The sequence below is a fragment of the Colletotrichum tamarilloi genome, assembly GCF_030869305.1.
Source record: "Colletotrichum tamarilloi strain Tom-12 chromosome Unknown Scaffold_70.1, whole genome shotgun sequence".
NCBI classification, from domain to species: Eukaryota; Fungi; Ascomycota; class Sordariomycetes; order Glomerellales; family Glomerellaceae; genus Colletotrichum; species Colletotrichum tamarilloi.
Window position 1 is genome coordinate 93,745 of NW_026849452.1, and position 17,438 is coordinate 111,182.

Sequence of the window (17,438 nt, forward strand, 5' to 3'; positions counted from 1 at the left end):
ACGCAGAGCGACGTCAGCGACACATGTGGCTCACGAGGCTTGTGGGTGACATGATCAAAAGAGTGGGAGGTAATAACTCCGTAGGCTGGATGTGGAACAAAAAGAAAAAGATGGAATAAGAGAAATTAGGCGGGCCATGTTATGTCAGTGCTGTGGCCCTGTCACTGCCAATAAGGACCCTCCATGCATATTGACCCTTTCCTCTTCTCTCCCTTCCCTTACTAGGCTCTATGGATGGCAGAAGAAAGGAATTAAGAAGCATGTGAGCTAGTGAATAGGTGGACTGCCCAGCGAGGGCGTAGGTATATGGTGAGCAGGGGAGTAGATGGAGAGAAGATGGAGTTATCCTCCACATGGACAGCCGGCCAGTGACAAGAGAGAAAGAGAGAGATGCCCTGCACAGATACGCTTCCATAGGATACACAGAGACTGATAATGAATACTGACTGCCTGCGTACTTTGTGCTCCAAATGTACTCTCTGTATGGTGCATCTATACGGGGTAGGTACACTAGCTGACTGGGTAGGCAGCTGGTAGGTATTCGTAACGAGAGAGAACGAGAGAGAGAAAAAGAGAGCGAGAGAAGGGGGTGGGAGTGTGTCCGATGAAGGCAAAGATGTACGGAGTACACTACGCCCATACGACGCCCACGCACGTTCAAGGTCCCGCCCACGCACCACTTTGCTCCCCACGCAGCACACCAACCCCCATCCATTCACACCACTATCCGAAAAAGAAAAGGGAAACCAGTGTTTGGCACCAGAAGAGCTGCGATCTCACAATCTGGAGTTCGCACTAGCGGCCCAACTTGACAAGGACCCCGACTGTGCCAAGCTTCCAAAGCGGGTTTGTACGTTGTAGTATATCCGCACTACACCGCATCCAAACGCTCCCTCTGACCTTATCACCTTGGGTTCTGGAGTCTTGGGTCCTGAATCGGGGACTTGAGGACCATGGGACTTGGACTCGTTTGCTATGCATGTCTCATCCACATTCATTTGGGAGGGAATGGATAATGGTGAGACCTCATCGTGCCTGTGTGCCTGTGCCTGTATGCTTGTAGGTATGCCTGTGTACCGACCGGCATTGCAATACCGCGCGCGTGCCACGCTTGGGTTAGAGTCTTGGCAGCAAATTCTGATCAACTTCAACACCAACTCCGCTTTCCATCTTTGCCTTCATCTCGACGTGCCAAGCCAGCAAAGCAGACCATCACGGCACGCAAAAGTCGTTGCCAAGACGTCGGTCCTCCCAATGCTTTCTCCTGCTTGACATAATTTCGAGGGGGTCAGGGTACAAATTCTGCAGATGACGCGAAACGTAGACGAGACAAAAACAAATAACAAAAAAAATCACCAATCATCATCATCACTGGCTAGCATTCTGGATAACTCGCCGTGCTATCTACGGATAATGATAATAGCCGCATAGCCATGCCCCGTAGACTAGTATCCATCCATATGCCTCGATGCGGCTACTGGTACGGACGGTAAATCCAACTCCATGCCCTCAGTCGCCGCCCACTTCACGCATCACGAACGATCAAACACCGCCGGCCTTTTGGGTGCCACTTTCTCTTTCGCTTTCTTCACCATCATCATATCTCTTTCTCTCTCTCTAGCCCCGTTCCATTTACCAGTGCCCATCAAAGCCAAGCATCACCCAATCGCCGACAAACGTTACCTCCGCTACAACCAGTATTTCGTACTTGGTTGTTCCTACGGATACACATAGTTTGCAACACACCTCACCGTTGCGTTCGATAGATTCACCCCTGATCAACCGGCCACTTTCCCATCGATCCCGCCCCTTACACACATCGACTGCTTCTTGTTTCCATACAGTAGACCTGACCCCTGACTGACAACAAGCCCCTCCCATATCCTCTGGGGGCCCTCTGGACATCTCCATCATCGATTTGTATTTAATTATATTGCTGAACTGCAACATTGACAAGGTCTGCCTTCCATACCCAGCCCACCGGGTTTGTCCGGCATGTGGGCCAACCTGTCCTTCGGTATCGTGGAACACTCCAATGTGCGTCTAGTAGTCCGTCAACTGCGCATCGTGCAGCAGTCTCTTCACCGCATTCGGATTCTATATACACATGATGAAATGGACACTAACGTGAGTATCCGTAGCTTCTCGACCTTCTCGCTCACTATCTGCAACCCGACAACGGCCGCCACTAGGCGCCTTGGAGAAGGAAATGTACGAAGAAGGCATTGCCACAACTTCCTGACCATAAACCCCTTGCCCATCCAATTGCAGGATTCTTTGGGAGCGCGATGACTCGGAAAAAGGTACCATACCCATCCATTCGCTACCTCAGAGTAGACTAGTCTTCCATATGTACACTGTTGCGGAACGCTAGACAGAACAAGTTGGCCAGCAAGCTAGGTACGGCAGGATTGGTACCGCCATCGGAGGGCTAATTAGCCCGGCCGACCCGGGGCTTGCTCCAGGTTGAGACGACGCCATGCCATCCGTGAAGATCCACGTCCGTGCTCTGCAGTCTGCACACGCTTGGCTCCATGCTGTCTCTCTCTCTCTCTCTTTCTCTTTCTCTCTCCCTCCCGGTCTCCCTCTCCCTCGCTCTCCATGCTGCATGCTTACTGGTGCTGCTGGACTTACTAGCTGCCACTGGTCATCCTTCAAAAAGGTGTCTCAGCTGAATCACACCCCCACCCCTGCTTGCTCTCTTCTCAGCCGGCCTTCATAAAAAACCATGGCCGGCTGGCTGCCGATTCATCTGACGTGTAGCGCCTCGCCGGCACCCTCATTGGAATAGGCATCGTCGCTCCAAACACTCCATCGAGGCCCACCGATCCGTCCTGATCGAGCTGCTGATGCCGCCGCTTCCCCATGCTCTCTGCCGCTGCCGCCGTCGTTCCCTCCTTGCCCTTCAATGTCTCCTCGCTCTCGGCATGCCCCTCCAGCGTCACAGTCTGCGCCTTTGCCTGCGGACGCGACTGAGCCTGTGCGTCTTGGTCCCCAGTACTTGCCGAGCTGTCCTTGACCGCGACTAACACGCCGCACTCCCAGTTGCGACAAGTGAGCTTGGCCGTTCCCGACTCCCGGTCCTTCACTAATCGGCCCCTAAAAGTTCAATCTAGGTCAGCCTTATGATCGACCCACGTCGTTTCTTCACGCTGCCCTCAGACAGTAGGCTTTGCCCCTTCTGTGATGTGTCTCCCTCACTGAGACGAGACAGTACACTACACTAGACTGCCCCTTCACTCTTCGTCACACAGCCCTTACCACTAAGGGTAGCCTGCAGGCCAATCGCGAGGGTTCCTGTTTGACTTACCATGCGCTCTCCGACAAGTTTGCACTCCCCACGTATGCCCAGACTGCGCCGTCGTGCGCCCGCTCACGGACGAATATGGCTTTGCTATGTAGTAACAGGCCACCTCTGGCGCTTTGGCAATCTCGCATCAATTCTCGCGGAAACGTTGAAGAATTCCACCATTTCTCTTGCATGCAAATGGTGCCGGCAGACTAGATCACGTAAAATGAGCATACGGGGAAAATACATGGGGACTTGGGCAGCAGGATCGACCGGTAACGCGGCGATCCCGGCCGGCACACAACTTACAGATCTACCGCCCCGGCTACTAGAAACGGTCTTTTCGGTAGGGAAATAGATGCGGAAATGATGCTGCAATTGGAGCGGCTCCTTGTCAATGTCGACCGGTCTGGAACCACCCAAGCCTGTTTTTGCAGCCTTGCTCTTGGTCATTTTGGACTGCCTGGCTTCGTATTCTTTCATGCCTGAGTCGCCTGCAAGGAGTGCCAGCAATGGAGCGTTAGTATGCTGATCTTTTCACCCTGACAAACCTCAGCAGGCTTGATTGCAACCACACGCACCTTGACAGGCATAGTATATCATCGTTAAGAACCCATGGTTTAGCGATCCCAGTGAAGATGCCTGGGATGACAAATTTGTTAGCAACACCCCTGGTCACCGCTCGCCAAGAGCTGGGCAACTTGCTCAGCCAAAAGACCGCGCAGACCACCTACGTACCACATAGTCAATGTCAACGGCATTCTCGGTTGCCAAACCCAAGCTTCGGATAATGCTCCCTAAGCCGCAGTAGCCTAATCGAAAGTCTAAGTCAGCACAATTTTGACTTGCCACGAACATGAAGTCATCGCGTCCCGAGCAGAAGGGGTAGACTGGCCTGTGTGTTGCCAAGCTTCCTTCGTATGGCTGCCAGAGCTATGGGTCGATGTCAGCCTTCAGTCAGGATGTCATCTTATATCGGGCTGCCCTGTTGGCTATTGCTACTGACATGGAATGGACGAAACCATAACGGCTTGTCTCGGAGAAGTCGTAGTTGTCCAGGCTCTTCACCAATTTGTCGTCAAGGCCAAGCGCTCTTAGGAAGCGTCGGAGCTCGGTGCCGAATGATGTCTCGATAGGTGGCCCATTGAGCCGGGGCAGGTCGATCAGAAAGATCATCTAGGTAGAGTCAGCCAGACCATCAAGAATAAGTCAAGTTGGGAGCTCAAACGTTTTCCAGCTGACCCGTCTCTCCCCAGTCGTAAGGAACCAGATTGCCGGAAGGAATTACAATACGGAGGCAACTGCGTGTCGGTGTTAGATGGCTACTGGTAGCTTAAACAGTTGAGATCCAACTTACCCTTCATACTTCAAGATCTGCAACTTGGAATGCATGTACCCGCCATGCATTGGCGGAAAGCAAAATTTGATGAGACTACCGGCCGGAATGTTTGAGCGGATGTTGGCTTTCTAGAATATGAAGCGCAAGCTCAGCACTCGACCAAGAAATGTAAGACAGTCTTCCAACATACCTCGGCATCGTTATTTGCGTAGGCGACTAGAAGCATCTTGGTGTTTCGGACATTGACCTTCGAGAGAAGCCATTCCTCGTCCCATTGGAAGGATGAGAGCACGGCCAGCTGTAGTTTGTCCTTCTGAAGGACTTCCTCAATCTTGATATCTTCCCCGTTTCTGGGGCAGCCGAAGGCCCAAGTGCGCTTGAACGCTCCTTTCGAAAATGGTAATTCCAAAGGATTTGCGGCTGGTGTTGCAGATATTGCTGGTGTCGCTGCCTTGGACTTTGCGGTACCAGTAACCTTATGGGTCTCAGAGACTCCAGGGCGTAGCAACTTTAAGCTCTGTGAGGATTGGGTATCAATACCAGCCTCTGCAGCTGAACGCTTCTTCAGTCTTGCTATACGTTCCTCTTCCATTTTCTTGCGGTCGAGGGCCAACAGCCCTAACGGGCCTGTGTTAGTGGCTGACGATGTCGGAAGCTTCGTTGCAGATGACGCAGCCTTGGTTCTGTCGTCGTTGTCGAATTCCTCTTGCTGTAAAGAGAGTGCAATGGCTAATGCGAGATCTGGATCGTCATCTGCGCTTGGCGACTGGGGTCGCGCCCGATTATTGTGCGAACTCATAATTGCTCGCGAGGTTTTGCTGCCTTTGGCTGTACTTGCTGGCTTGAAAAGACAGCTGCAATTCCCAGCGAGCTTTTTCGATCTTCCTGGAGTTGAATTTTTGCAAACAATTTAGTGCAGTGAAGCGTCGGCACTAGGACCACTTCGTCGTGATGATGGTGAACATTGGACGACGTCAATTACACGGCCGACGTGTAACCAAGACCCATCTTTCCGTTCGTCAGCTCGCGAAGTCACGTGCTCTCGTGTCTGATCTTTCCTTTTGGTGCATGTGCATTTTCCTACATATCCACGCTTGAATGGCACTTATGCTATCAGCTTTACAGCGATATCGAAATTGGGTCGGTTTGTTACATCCAGTCCCATGGGTGTGTTGACAAGTTGATTCCTAAAACAACGGCGAAGGTCGATATATTGATTGAAGATGCCATCTGTCTCAAGTATCTCTTTTGGAGGGGCTATTGCTATCAACCTCGAAAGCATGACCGATGTAGGCATCAGATTCGCGTCGGACAATGCATCGCACTTCAACCATGATGTCTTCTAACTTTCAAAATCTCACGTAAACTTTCGAATATTCTGCTGGTGTACAGAACATTTTCGTTTCTTTGTCGTTTGTATGATCTACCACGTTTTGTCCACTATCTGTAAAAACCCTTCGGCTTTGTCGTGCTGTTGTGGTTTATCGACACCAACTATTTGCTACATCCGGGCTGGCAGTAGTCGCAGAGGCGATTGATACGAATCAAATGCTACCATGTCTGATAACCCATGCAACCCCGAATACCGCAAGAAAGTGACCAGGAAGTTCCATCTACATCTTTCGGTGGCTCTTCTTGCCCAAGTGTTGCTACTTTGGATTGAGAACCGAATGACTTGGTTGAAGACAGCGTTGGGGCAAGCGATGTTTGGAATTCCGGCTGAGTATAAGAAGTTGTTTTGAACACTTTAGATAAAGGGAGTCTCATTGTTCCACGAAAGCTGAATGGTTGTGAAAATGCCCCTGGTCGAGAATATCGTCTATTATGGGTTGCTGATACTCAAACCCAATGACCAAGGTACAGGATCTTCCAGCTTGGGATCGATACTTCTTATGCCCTGATCTCGTGGATGTTTGATTCGGTAACTCATTATCTTGAGCATGCTGACGTCTATCATTCCGACGGAAGCCCAGAACAAGCGGATTGAATAACACTGATGGAAACGTTCGTGGGCCCAGTGTCTCGCAAGCCACACTGGCGGAATGGACGAGATAGACGGCACTTCAGCTCCTAGTCAGACTATATCTTATGCCTCTCAAAGTAAGGTGTAAACTTCTCTCGCTAGTTCACTTCTGTCAGCATCGTGTCAGGCTAGACGGAGCCATCATGCTGATCCCTATACATTTATTGCGGTCTGATGCTGCAACCAACAGAACCCTCGGGGATCCTTTTCGGGCGTTATCATACTCTTACTCAGACCCCAGGATACAAAACCTACATATTGGAGATGAGGACAAAGTTCTTTCCGCTGTCTCGGCGCCGAATGAGTAGGATTGTCTTAACAAGTATGTCATGACGCCAACTTACGTGCATTCGTGAAAACCACGTAGCGGTTGATTCATCCAGCATAATACGAGTGTCTGTATTTGTATTACAATGAAAATGTAGCCTTTGGGCAATAGTTATGTAATAGCATCAATATTTTACAATTAGCGGTCAGGGGACGTCTTTCAGGCTATCTCCCATGTTGAACCTGAATGCGAAACTTACCAAAGAGATTTCAATAAGACAATCCCTTTAAAACTCACAGACAGACTGATGCTACTGGAGCGTCGCCCTTTTCGTCGCCGGCTTCTCTAATGCACCGCCACCGCCGGAAGACGTAAGGACAAGGAGTTATGTATAAACATGTATTTGACGAACGTTTCTTTCAGGACGGAGAACTGGCACCGTAGGCAATCAAGGCGATCGCCTAGAATATACACATAACTAGAGCTTGGCAGCGTGAGCCGGGTTTTGACAGGAGCGTACCACTGCCCCCTTGATGCGTTATGCCAGGGATGATGTTCCCCTAGTGAGAGATCATAGAGGTGGTCCATTGTGCTGCGGCTCCTGGTTGATGGATGAGCTTAGAGCGACACGAGAATCAGTGACTTAGCCAGGAAGTTAATTGCTGGGGCGGCCGTAGTCTCACCCTCAGGGGCTTCTAAAAGCTTCCCGCTGCTCATCCGAGTTTCTAGTTTAAAAGTCTAAGGTTGTGCTACGTCTATATACCATCATCCGACTTGGTCTAAAGATAAATGCTGATATCCGACATTAAGTTGCTCAGTAAGTTGAAGAAGCAGAGAGGCTTCGTCACAAGAAAGGGGCCGGTGACGTTGAATATTGGAAAAGGGAGGCTAGGGAATATTGCATCACAGGTGCTGGTTGGAAAGTCCACAGTGAACTGTTACATAACAGACACCCCAGATTGGCCATGTATAGGTAGGGACATGTTCAAGGGCTGCGCGGTAGTCTGCTCAAGTAGCATAACCACGGCACTTCACCAAGGACAGAAACATCGCTAGTACATTGTTTACAGAAAGCTCCCTCTCAAACTATTTTGATACTGTCCTGTTTGGTCGGCCGTCCAAGTATGCCAAAAGTGTGAAGGATTAGATCAGAGCTGGACCACCAACGCCACCAAGTATATATCTTGATAGTCGTCTAATTCGAATGGATACAAACATGATCGAACATGAAAGATGGAAACGGAATATGAATTGGTCCTAACTGAAAAGAGAACATCAACATCGCTTTCGGGTATCAAGTAGAATCTCAGGTAGGCACGTAAAGCAACTGCGAGCTCCTGCCGCTTTCCCGCTTTCCCGCTTTCCCGCAACCCCAAGACACCCAGCAAGACAAAGTAACAAGTCATATCAAATAGAAGCAGCGCAGACTCTCATTCACATGCCAGATGAGTTCCAGTACTCCTGCGTCTTCCAAAGAGGAACAACGGCACAAAGCGAACCAGCCAAGTGACGCCCCAAGTACCAAGTGTAATGAACCTTCTTGTTGTTTGCAATCGACAGACAATGGCCGCCTAAGAGTACAGAGGACGTTCTCCCGATTGTGTAGATGACATGGGCGACTCGAGTTTCAGAATGCGGCGCAGGTTGTCCTCCATGGCGCGGAGATCGGCAGATTGGTCGCCCTGAGGGGCCGGGTTATTTCCCATGAAGCCGTTATGGACGTACTGAGCTGGCGGAGCCGAAGCTGGTGGCTGGGCAGCCGAAGCCAGACCTTTGCCCCCAAAGAGATACTTCTTCAGAGCTTCAGAGCGATCCTCGGCAGGCGAGACCTGCGTAGGTCTCGTGCCATTCGGAGACTGGTTGGGAGCGGCACGGGCAGCGCGGATGCGCTCTTGGTATGGGGTGGAGAATGCAGGGCCAAGAGGCTTTCCCGAAAAGCCGTCAAGCTCCTGGGCCGAGATTCCACTAGATGATCTCTGGAGAGGCATACGGTGCCCAGGGTGAGTGTTGTAAGGTTTTGCAACGAAAGGGCCATGGTTGGCATCCCTGGGCGAAGGGGCAGCGGTTGACTCAGAACCGTCTGTTTGAACGGACGAGTTCAACGAACTCGATCGCCGCGCCTGTTCCTTTTCAGCTCTATCGGCTCTGAAAATGGCGTCAAGAGGCGACTCGTGAGCCCTAGGTGCGGTCGCAGGATGCTGAGGTGTCGGGCGTTGTCGTTCGGTTGCCGGTGGGGACGGCTGCTGTTGGGCTTCCGGCCTGGGTCCTGGAGATTCGGGAATGGACTTTGAATAGAAGCTGGGCATAGGTAAGGCTGATGGAGCAGGCGAAGCATGGAAAGTCGCGCCAGCGAAAGCGGCCGCTGCCGACTTGTTCACCGGGATGCTCTGAGGGGTCGAGCGGCGGTTTTGGCGGGTGACGTCAGGCGAAGCTACGGTATTGGGGTTCCTAGCCCGAGGTTTGTTTCGCGAGCGCTGTTTGGAGCCAGGCTGGTTGCCGTTGCCGGACTGCGGCTCAGGCGAGCCAGAATATGACTTCTGGGGGGTATGAGGATGACCGGCTTGATCGAAGGCCAAGGTTGAGACATTGGCGACGTCGGTCTCTGATGCGTACATCTTCTGTCCAGCAGCCTTGCCGCCACCGCCACGATTTTGTCGGCGACGAGTGGGCGTTGGCTTTGCTTGATTTGTTGTTTCTTGCATTCTGAGTCGTAGGAATGGGATAGTAAGTTGTGTCGCAGCGACCGCAGGATAGAAACTGGCGGCAGTCAGGGTCGACAAAGGGGAAGAATGCCTTAATTGAGAAGGTAAGGATATGATGGTGGCGAAAGGAAGGTATCTGTCGGTCGCGAGGCTTGGATACGCTGGCTGTAGCAAGATTAGATATGGTGGGTTTTCCTTCTTCCGATGGTACTGTTTTTGCTACGTTCAAGCGCCAGGAGGATGGTCTGTTTGAGGAAGCGGATTGGGAGAGAGTAAAAGCGAAAAGTAGAAGCCAGAGTCTGATGCAGGAAAAGCGCGTGTATATTCTCTGCTCATGTTGCCGTACAAATGAGTGACGGGCTGAAGAGTCGAGTAAGGTGACGATGGCAAGAATCGGGGGAAGGGCAAAGCCACAGCATGCGGCGAAAGAGGGGAGAGGGGCTTAAGTAACCCCGGTGCTAGGAGACCTTGAGCTGAGTGGAGATGTTGGGTGAGTGCGTGTGTGTGCCTTGCCAAACCTGCCCAGATTGGGCGTGTTCGCTGAGGAACCTGCCCGACTTTCCCTCCTCCTGTCTGAGGCCCAGAGGTATCTCGCCATACTAGCAAGGCGCGTTGGGTACCTACCTAAGGGGCCTGTCCTACCTATCCATACGCAAGTAGGTAGCGTAGCGTAGCGCAGCGCGGGCGGTGGCAGGTATGTCATCCCGTCCCCTCGGTGTCACTGCCAATCCCATCCCATCATGGATCCCAACCAAGTACCTTTCCCATTATCCCTCCTTATCTAGTTGCCCCTTACAGGCTATGCGTGGCTCAGTGACCTCCCGTAAGAGAGAGGTGGATCTCCGTGTTGACCCCTTCACGTGCGCTTCCAGCCTTACTCCCCGTCTTCAGCTCCGGACGGCTCGCATTACCTCACCATCCTTGCTTCTATCGTCGAGATTGGCAAAAGGTTGCTGATACGAGTCACGGCCCTGGACTTTTGGGAAGAGCTGCGTCACCCCGATTCCGCAAGAAAGCCCCAAAGTCAGGTAGAAAGCAGAGGAGGGATCCAAGACGTGCTTGATTGGTGTCATGGAGCAACTGCAAGCCACTCAAGTCAGGCCGCTCACGTTGTCAGGTACCTAGATCCAATGCCTGAGTACGATTGCCCAGTCAGAGGCAAATGCTGCAGTTCCTACTTGGTGTGACTGTCACTGAATCCCCGCCGTCTTCCAAATTCGCCTCCCTCACTCCGATTGTGTTAGATGCTCAAAATCGCTGCAGGACTCTCTACTAAAGGGACTCAACTTATTCTACATGCTGCCATGGGAAATGCTTCCAGAAGTTGTCTCAACCTGAGACTTTGTGCTGACCCATTGCTGGGCCCAGTGCGCACTTTGGTAACGTGAAGACTGTCTTGAGCCGTAGCAAGCTTAGGTAATCTGCTCGCTTTCCCACTGTTTGCTATGGGCTTGCTACTCCCAGGTAGTCCGGGCAGGTCTACAGGGCACATTAGGGTCACAGGCACCTAAGCACCGAAGTCCCCCGGCCCTGAGGGGCAGGCAACGACCGCTTTCCCGCACTGTAGGGGAGGTAGGTCATTCTACCTTACGCCTCATGAACCCCGCCAAGGCAGGCGTGGAATCAGGCGCCTTACGGACCGGGGCCACTCCCGTTGGCAGCCTTTCCTGCCCGCCATTCGCATACATCACCAACCTAACCACAGAAATCCGGCCTGCAAACGAGACACGACAAAGGCCGTAATAACCCGTCAAAGCTACTTTTCTTCTCTTAAAATATTCAGGAGTTGGTTTGAGTCATCTTTGTAAGAAAATCACCCGCAACCCGGAAGGCTCGACATAGGCTAGCCTGCCCGCTCGCAACCCTTTGGACCTCATTGATCGGACTTAGCTGACCTACAACGACACAGAAAAGGTACGCTTCTCACGCCTTCTCCGCAAGCCGTCCATACTACCGAACCGCTGCTTCTTCTTCGACATTTAATATATCATCCTGACTTTGACCGGTATCGCTCAGTTGTGCAGAACTCAAACTTACCGCCTCAACCGTAGCCGGAATCGTAGCTCGATTCGATATTCCACAATGGCCGATGTCGATATGACGGATGCGCCCGGCACTGCCGTCGCCAAGAAGGCCGCCGACGGCGAGAGCAGGCCGGTGGACGCGAAGAAGCGCTTCGAAGTCAAGAAGGTGCGTAGATGGAGGAATTGGATAGCTTGACCCAAGCTTACAAGTGCCTCTAGTGGAATGCTGTTGCCTTGTGGGCATGGGACATTGTCGTCGACAACTGCGCTATCTGCAGAAACCACATCATGGACCTCTGTGAGTTGGACGCTGACATGCAAACCCGCTGTTTCGCCCTTACGCATGCTAATAACACACAGGCATCGAGTGTCAGGCAAACCAAGCCTCTGCAACGAGTGAGGAGTGCACTGTGGCCTGGGGTATCTGCAACGTATGTTTTCTGTACTCCATTTGCCTACTCTCGCTAACCTACGTGCAGCATGCATTCCACTTCCATTGTATCTCACGTTGGCTCAAGGCCCGACAAGTCTGCCCGCTGGACAACCGCGACTGGGAGTTCCAGAAGTATGGGCGCTGAGATGGCGCAAGGCAATGGTGCGAGGATCTCGGTCGATGGATACGCAGCATTATGTGTCATGGCTACGCAGAATGAGGATACAATAAGCGATACTCTCCTGACGAGCGAGGACTGCGTCCAGCTGGCGGAAACAGCTAGCCAGAGAGGCCCTCTGGGGTGGGCACAATTACAGATGCAGGAATATACATCACAATGACTTGATGAACAATTGACGTCTTTGGTTCCGGCTATCCCGACTTCCCTATTGTAACCTCGTTTCGTGTCCCGGAGCCGGACGCGGATCCAGGTTCTAGCCACTTGACTGGATGTTGCTTGAAAAAGGGCCAAGGAGGCACGACAAGGAGGAATGTGAGTACGGTTCCGCCTAAGCCAACGTAGACTGCGAGCTTGATGTCTTGCAGAATGTATCCGATGATGAAAGCAAGAACCTACAGGGAAGGGCAAGTCAGCATGGAGTGCTTTCAAGTTTGATATCGAACAATTGTCAGAACTTACTCCAGATGCCGAGAGAAGTAGAGTCGCCAGGAGATCTGCCAGTTTCTGGCCCTCAAAGTCCTGTAGGGAACACATCGTTAGCGTCTGGGAGTTGGAGATGCGTCAAAGAAGCCGAAGGGGAGGCAGGTTTCCACCGGGTGACGTACGATCTGGCCCTCAGCGATATCGCGAACCTGGTCGAGGATTTGATCGGCCATTGTAATTGCGCCCGCGAAACTGTCCAAAAGCGTTGTTCTTTTTGGTTGTTGGCCGGTTGATGATTGGGGGGGGGGGGGGTTGCGCTGGAAGATGGCTTGGTGTGGTGAGCAACCTCTTTGCCAAGTCGTTGGTGCAGACTGTCGGGCCGTAGATGTGTATTCGAATATTTGGTTCGGTCTGCGATCTCGAGGTGATCAACAATGGATGATCTGGTATTATGGTGGCAGGAGCAAATGGAACATCTCTTAGTAAGGCACCTAAGGTAAGGTAAGGTTAGGTAGGTAGGGAACAGGTATGCCGTTTCCGAAGCAAGTGAAGCACGGACCCTAGTCCTCAGGTCTGGTTTGCAAGCTCACTTTCACTCCGTGCAGCCTTCGGCACCATGTTCCTGCTCCAGCAGCTGCTATTGGGTGCAGCCCAACCACAAGGCGAACGATGGGGTACAGGCTAAACAGGCCAGCGGACTGTGTGGGGTCACTGGTATGACACACCCAGACATCCTTGGCCTGGAACCTGAAAAAAAGTCTCTCTCGGCTGGCCTGTGCCGCCACCTACCTTAGCGACTCACTGGCTCCAAGTCGGATTTTCACTCAGAACCGGGAAATCTTCCCTTGCATTTGATCACCTTCTGGCCGTCCCCGTCATCTTTCGGTTCCATTCACCACCAAAAATTTCAAAAAAAACCCTCAACACGCTCAGGACAACCGAGAAGACCTGTCGTCCAAACTCCTTTTTTTTTCTGTGCAAACCAACCTTTTGTTCATTTGATTGTGCAGCAGTCAGACCAGCTTTCTTCATCAGATTAGTCTGATCTTGTTCTGGTGGTTGATCTAGCGACCTACCAAAACAATCGCATACTGTTTCCGGACGACGAAGACAAAGTCCCACATCCTTGGGTCACCATTCGCACTACCTAAACCGACGACCATTGTTCCTCGATCGTTATCCGATTCCCTCAACACCGCTCGTAACAACAAATAATCACCTCCTCGACCTCACATACTGTTGTGTCTTCCGAACTGCTGCGACAAATAATAGAATCGCATTCGACTTTCGAGTTTCCCAGGTCGAAAGACCCACTTTATATTCTACCCGACACTCCAAACCACCAAGTTGGCTTCACTCGCAGCTGACGCTACCTCACCCACCTGTTCACTCCGAGGTCCTGGTTTCTGGGTCTACAGCGGAGTGCACAAGAAACCTCCGTAATCGGGTTTCAAAATCAACAGAAATAACCGGAATACAACATCACATCTCCAGCATTCTTGTGCGTCAACGCTGTCTCCTCAGCGTGTACGCATCCTCTAGGGACTGGCACGACCACAGCCACCCTGGAAGCTCGCTACTCTTTCAGCGCACACCGCGCCGGCCGCGCGGAGTGCGATTCGGTAACGGTCTACTTTGAATACGCATCAGTTATGGGTATCGCCGCCTGATTCAAGAGTTGCGGAGGCCTTCGAAGAGGAACGAGTTTGAGACTTACAACCCATTCCACCAAACGAGCTACCCACACAAGCGGGTCAATATTTTCGTTGGCTGTGAAACCAAGCAATATTGCCAGGTTGCAGCACCAAAGTCAACATGTCTGACCACGAGGAGAATATCTCTGAGGGCGGCTTCAAGACGCCGATCCCTGAGCTCGACGACCACCGCCATCAGGTTGCCACTAGCCCTCACCCAGAGCGGCCTCGAAGAGGCACTTTCGACACTCTGTATGGAGCGCGCCTTCTTGGGCCCGACTCGGTTTCTGGTGAGCGGTCGCCAAGTATCAGGGTTCGGGATTTCGAAGAGGCAATTGTCGATGATGAGGGAGGTGACGTCTCGCCGCATGCGCGACGGGTTCGTCGACCGACTGTTGAGACGGTCACCGACCAGAGATCCATCTCCCCTCCCAACTCGGTCAAAGCCTTCGCTGAAGCGCGCCGTCGCGAGCGTGGCATGTCCTTCTCTGAGTCCAAGGCCGAGAGGAAGGGCAGCGAGGAGAACCTGCATCGCGCAGGCTCAATCAGCAGCCGCCGTAGCCACCGCAGTCGACCTTTCACGGTCGATGACGGCGCCAGCTTGGCCACCAACCAGTCGGCCGAGGAAGACGTCTGTTTCCCTCTACAAGATCCCCGGCGTAAGGACCAGCTGTACATCGACTTCGACTACTTGGAGAATTTCGTCCAGTCTGACCAGGCATCGCGAACGGCTAGTCGCCGCGATTCTCTCCGTGCCTTCCCGGATCTACGACAGACACAGACGTCTGAGGGTCAGCCTCAGCTGCAACTCAGCACTGTTGATGGAGATATTGTCAACATGCCCTCTGACACCTCTGATGAGCAGGAGATCTCGGAGAAGGAGCATGCCGCCGAAGATGCTAAGAATAAGCCTGTAGCTACCCAGCAGCCCCTGGACCCCAACCGGTTCAGCTTCTTTTCTTCGGCTTGGGAATCTACGATCCACGCAGCAGAACTTGGGGACTTGGTTCTTCCCGGCGAGGATCTTCGGGGCCTCTTCACGCTCCCCGCCGATGAGTCCGATGGAGTTTGGTGGTTGAATGTCAACAGCCCTACCAAGGAGGAGGTTACCGCCATCTGCAAAGCATTCGGTATCCATCCTTTGACAATTGAGGATATTACGACGCAAGAAGCGCGGGAGAAAATTGAGCTGTTTCCCTCGTATTACTTCGCAAGCTTTCGATCTTTCACCCCGGTACAAGAAGACGACGGCCTGGAGTATGAGCCGTACAACCTCTATGTCGTTGTCTTTCGCGAGGGTACTCTGAGCTTCAGTTTCGAGCCCAATGCCCACGCCTCTCACGTGCGCAAGCGGATTGCCCTGCTTAGGGACTACGTTGCGCTGAGCAGCGACTGGATTTGCTATGCTCTGATGTAAGTGGACACAGTCGAAGGCGATTATCAGTGCTAATCTGTTGGGCAGTGACGATATTGTGGATTGCTTTGCTCCAGTCATCCGCGACATTGAGTTAGAGGCTGACGCCATTGAGGATGGCGTCTTCGTCGCCCGCGAGGATGATTCAAACCAGTTTCTGCGGTCCATTGGCCGAGTGCGCAAGAACACCATGGCTCTCATGCGCCTTCTTGGAGGCAAAGCTGATGTCCTGCGAGGCTTTACCAAGCGTTGCAACGAGAACTACAAGGTTACACCCCGTATGGACATTGGACTTTATCTCGGCGATATACAGGATCACGTCGTCACTATGGTCACCAACCTCGGCCACTTCGAAAAGATTCTGTCTCGCTCCCACAGTAACTACTTGGCTCAGCTTTCCATCAACAGCATCTCTCAGGGTACACACACGAACTTAGTACTCAGCAAGATCACGTTCCTCGCGTCGATTCTTGTTCCGCTCAACCTCGTTTGTGGACTGTTCGGCATGAATGTTCCGGTTCCCTTTGCGGACACTTCTCTTGTCCCGTTCTTTGTCATCCTTGGAAGCTTGATTCTCTTCAGCGTTGTGAGCATGACCTTGGCTCGCAAGTACAAGTACATCTGAAGAATACATCGGGGCGCTGTCGTCAACGTTACGACTTGATTTCCTTCCATGCCGTTATATTAGTAGGGCATGAAGCATAACCGTGATGGCTTGTGCAAGCAACAAAACAAGCAACGGGATTGGACAATGGGGCTTTTATGTCAATTGATCGATTTTAATTTAGTCTTGGTAGATACAAGAGAATACGAATTGGTTCCCAAACTTTGCAATGCATGCCTCACGCAGCTCTAATGCTTGCCGGTTTTACAAATCAGCAAGGCTTACTCAACCTAAGTCACTATTCACGAAGCTGAGGAAATGTTTCTTTGCACTGCTCTGTGATCTTGATAAGTACATGGCGTTGTACGTGCTTGGTTTTCGCGCCCATACTCAGCCAATGGGAGATGCCCAGGTTATAGTGGAGACAAAAAAAAGCTGGATGCAAGAAGTACGGAAAGGCAAATATTGGAAGACTTTTGACCTCTACCATACTATCGTCACAGCCAACATACGCTCCTCCATCCCGCACTTGCAATCCCTAACGAACAACGTACTATCAAGGATCTGGAAAATCTCACAAAGACACAACGATGGACTCCTCAAGATCAGCGCTCGAGAACTCAGACCTCGACAAGCTTAACGACAAGGACAAGCTTGAGCTCCGCCAATTCCTTGCCAACGAGCAGCAGAGATCTCAAATTCAGTCACGTTAGTATATCCTCATCTTATGGGACCGTAGAAGAGGGGAGCATGGCAGATTGAAGGTGATGGGAGACTATGGGAGGCATTGGCGTATGTGCGCGGTCTAATCAGATGGCTGCAGACAGAGAGGGAGAGAGAGAAAGGACTTGGCAGCTAATTCGAATCATGAATAGAAACCCATGCTCTCACCGAGATCTGCTGGAAGAAGTGCGTCAGTGGCTCGATCCGCGGCTCGAAGCTGGACAAGGGCGAGGAGGGATGCCTGGCCAACTGCGTTGACAGATTCCTTGACGTCAACTTCCTCACGATGAAGCACCTCAACAACATGCGCTCTGGTTAAAT

At 51.9% G+C, this 17,438-nt stretch overlaps 8 protein-coding genes across 8 annotated transcripts; 3 read left to right on the plus strand and 5 right to left on the minus strand.

Annotated features, from left to right (window-relative positions):
* Window positions 1-1,924: 1,924 nt before the first annotated feature.
* On the minus strand, window positions 1,925-2,101 carry CTAM01_11967 (uncharacterized protein; the record flags this gene model as incomplete). The annotated part of the gene is made up of 1 exon (XM_060527975.1): window positions 1,925-2,101. A coding segment is annotated over one exon (177 nt), but the record flags the coding sequence as incomplete, so codon positions are not given.
* Window positions 2,102-2,705: 604 nt separating this feature from the next.
* CTAM01_11968 (ubiquitin interaction domain-containing protein) lies at window positions 2,706-5,427 on the minus strand (the record flags this gene model as incomplete). The annotated part of the gene is made up of 10 exons (XM_060527976.1): window positions 2,706-3,099; window positions 3,311-3,501; window positions 3,599-3,783; window positions 3,871-3,931; window positions 4,028-4,101; window positions 4,146-4,222; window positions 4,296-4,465; window positions 4,518-4,590; window positions 4,647-4,756; window positions 4,819-5,427. The coding sequence occupies 10 exons, from the start codon at window positions 5,425-5,427 to the stop codon at window positions 2,706-2,708; spliced, it is 1,944 nt and encodes a 647-aa protein (XP_060377385.1).
* Window positions 5,428-8,067: 2,640 nt separating this feature from the next.
* CTAM01_11969 (uncharacterized protein) lies at window positions 8,068-8,325 on the minus strand (the record flags this gene model as incomplete). Its single annotated transcript, XM_060527977.1, has 1 exon — window positions 8,068-8,325. The coding sequence occupies one exon, from the start codon at window positions 8,323-8,325 to the stop codon at window positions 8,068-8,070; it is 258 nt and encodes an 85-aa protein (XP_060377386.1).
* Window positions 8,326-8,490: 165 nt separating this feature from the next.
* On the minus strand, window positions 8,491-9,621 carry CTAM01_11970 (uncharacterized protein; the record flags this gene model as incomplete). The annotated part of the gene is made up of 1 exon (XM_060527978.1): window positions 8,491-9,621. The coding sequence occupies one exon, from the start codon at window positions 9,619-9,621 to the stop codon at window positions 8,491-8,493; it is 1,131 nt and encodes a 376-aa protein (XP_060377387.1).
* A 2,082-nt stretch (window positions 9,622-11,703) lies between these two features.
* Window positions 11,704-12,223, plus strand: CTAM01_11971 (E3 ubiquitin-protein ligase RBX1; the record flags this gene model as incomplete). The annotated part of the gene is made up of 4 exons (XM_060527979.1): window positions 11,704-11,811; window positions 11,865-11,943; window positions 12,006-12,076; window positions 12,125-12,223. The coding sequence occupies 4 exons, from the start codon at window positions 11,704-11,706 to the stop codon at window positions 12,221-12,223; spliced, it is 357 nt and encodes a 118-aa protein (XP_060377388.1).
* A 227-nt stretch (window positions 12,224-12,450) lies between these two features.
* On the minus strand, window positions 12,451-12,915 carry CTAM01_11972 (microsomal signal peptidase 12 kDa subunit; the record flags this gene model as incomplete). Its single annotated transcript, XM_060527980.1, has 3 exons — window positions 12,451-12,651; window positions 12,719-12,778; window positions 12,865-12,915. The coding sequence occupies 3 exons, from the start codon at window positions 12,913-12,915 to the stop codon at window positions 12,451-12,453; spliced, it is 312 nt and encodes a 103-aa protein (XP_060377389.1).
* A 1,582-nt stretch (window positions 12,916-14,497) lies between these two features.
* Window positions 14,498-16,415, plus strand: CTAM01_11973 (CorA-like Mg2+ transporter; the record flags this gene model as incomplete). Its single annotated transcript, XM_060527981.1, has 2 exons — window positions 14,498-15,789; window positions 15,839-16,415. The coding sequence occupies 2 exons, from the start codon at window positions 14,498-14,500 to the stop codon at window positions 16,413-16,415; spliced, it is 1,869 nt and encodes a 622-aa protein (XP_060377390.1).
* A 569-nt stretch (window positions 16,416-16,984) lies between these two features.
* Window positions 16,985-17,436, plus strand: CTAM01_11974 (Tim10/DDP family zinc finger; the record flags this gene model as incomplete). Its single annotated transcript, XM_060527982.1, has 2 exons — window positions 16,985-17,102; window positions 17,270-17,436. 2 exons carry the CDS (start codon window positions 16,985-16,987, stop codon window positions 17,434-17,436), a joined length of 285 nt encoding a protein of 94 aa, XP_060377391.1.
* Window positions 17,437-17,438: the final 2 nt, after the last annotated feature.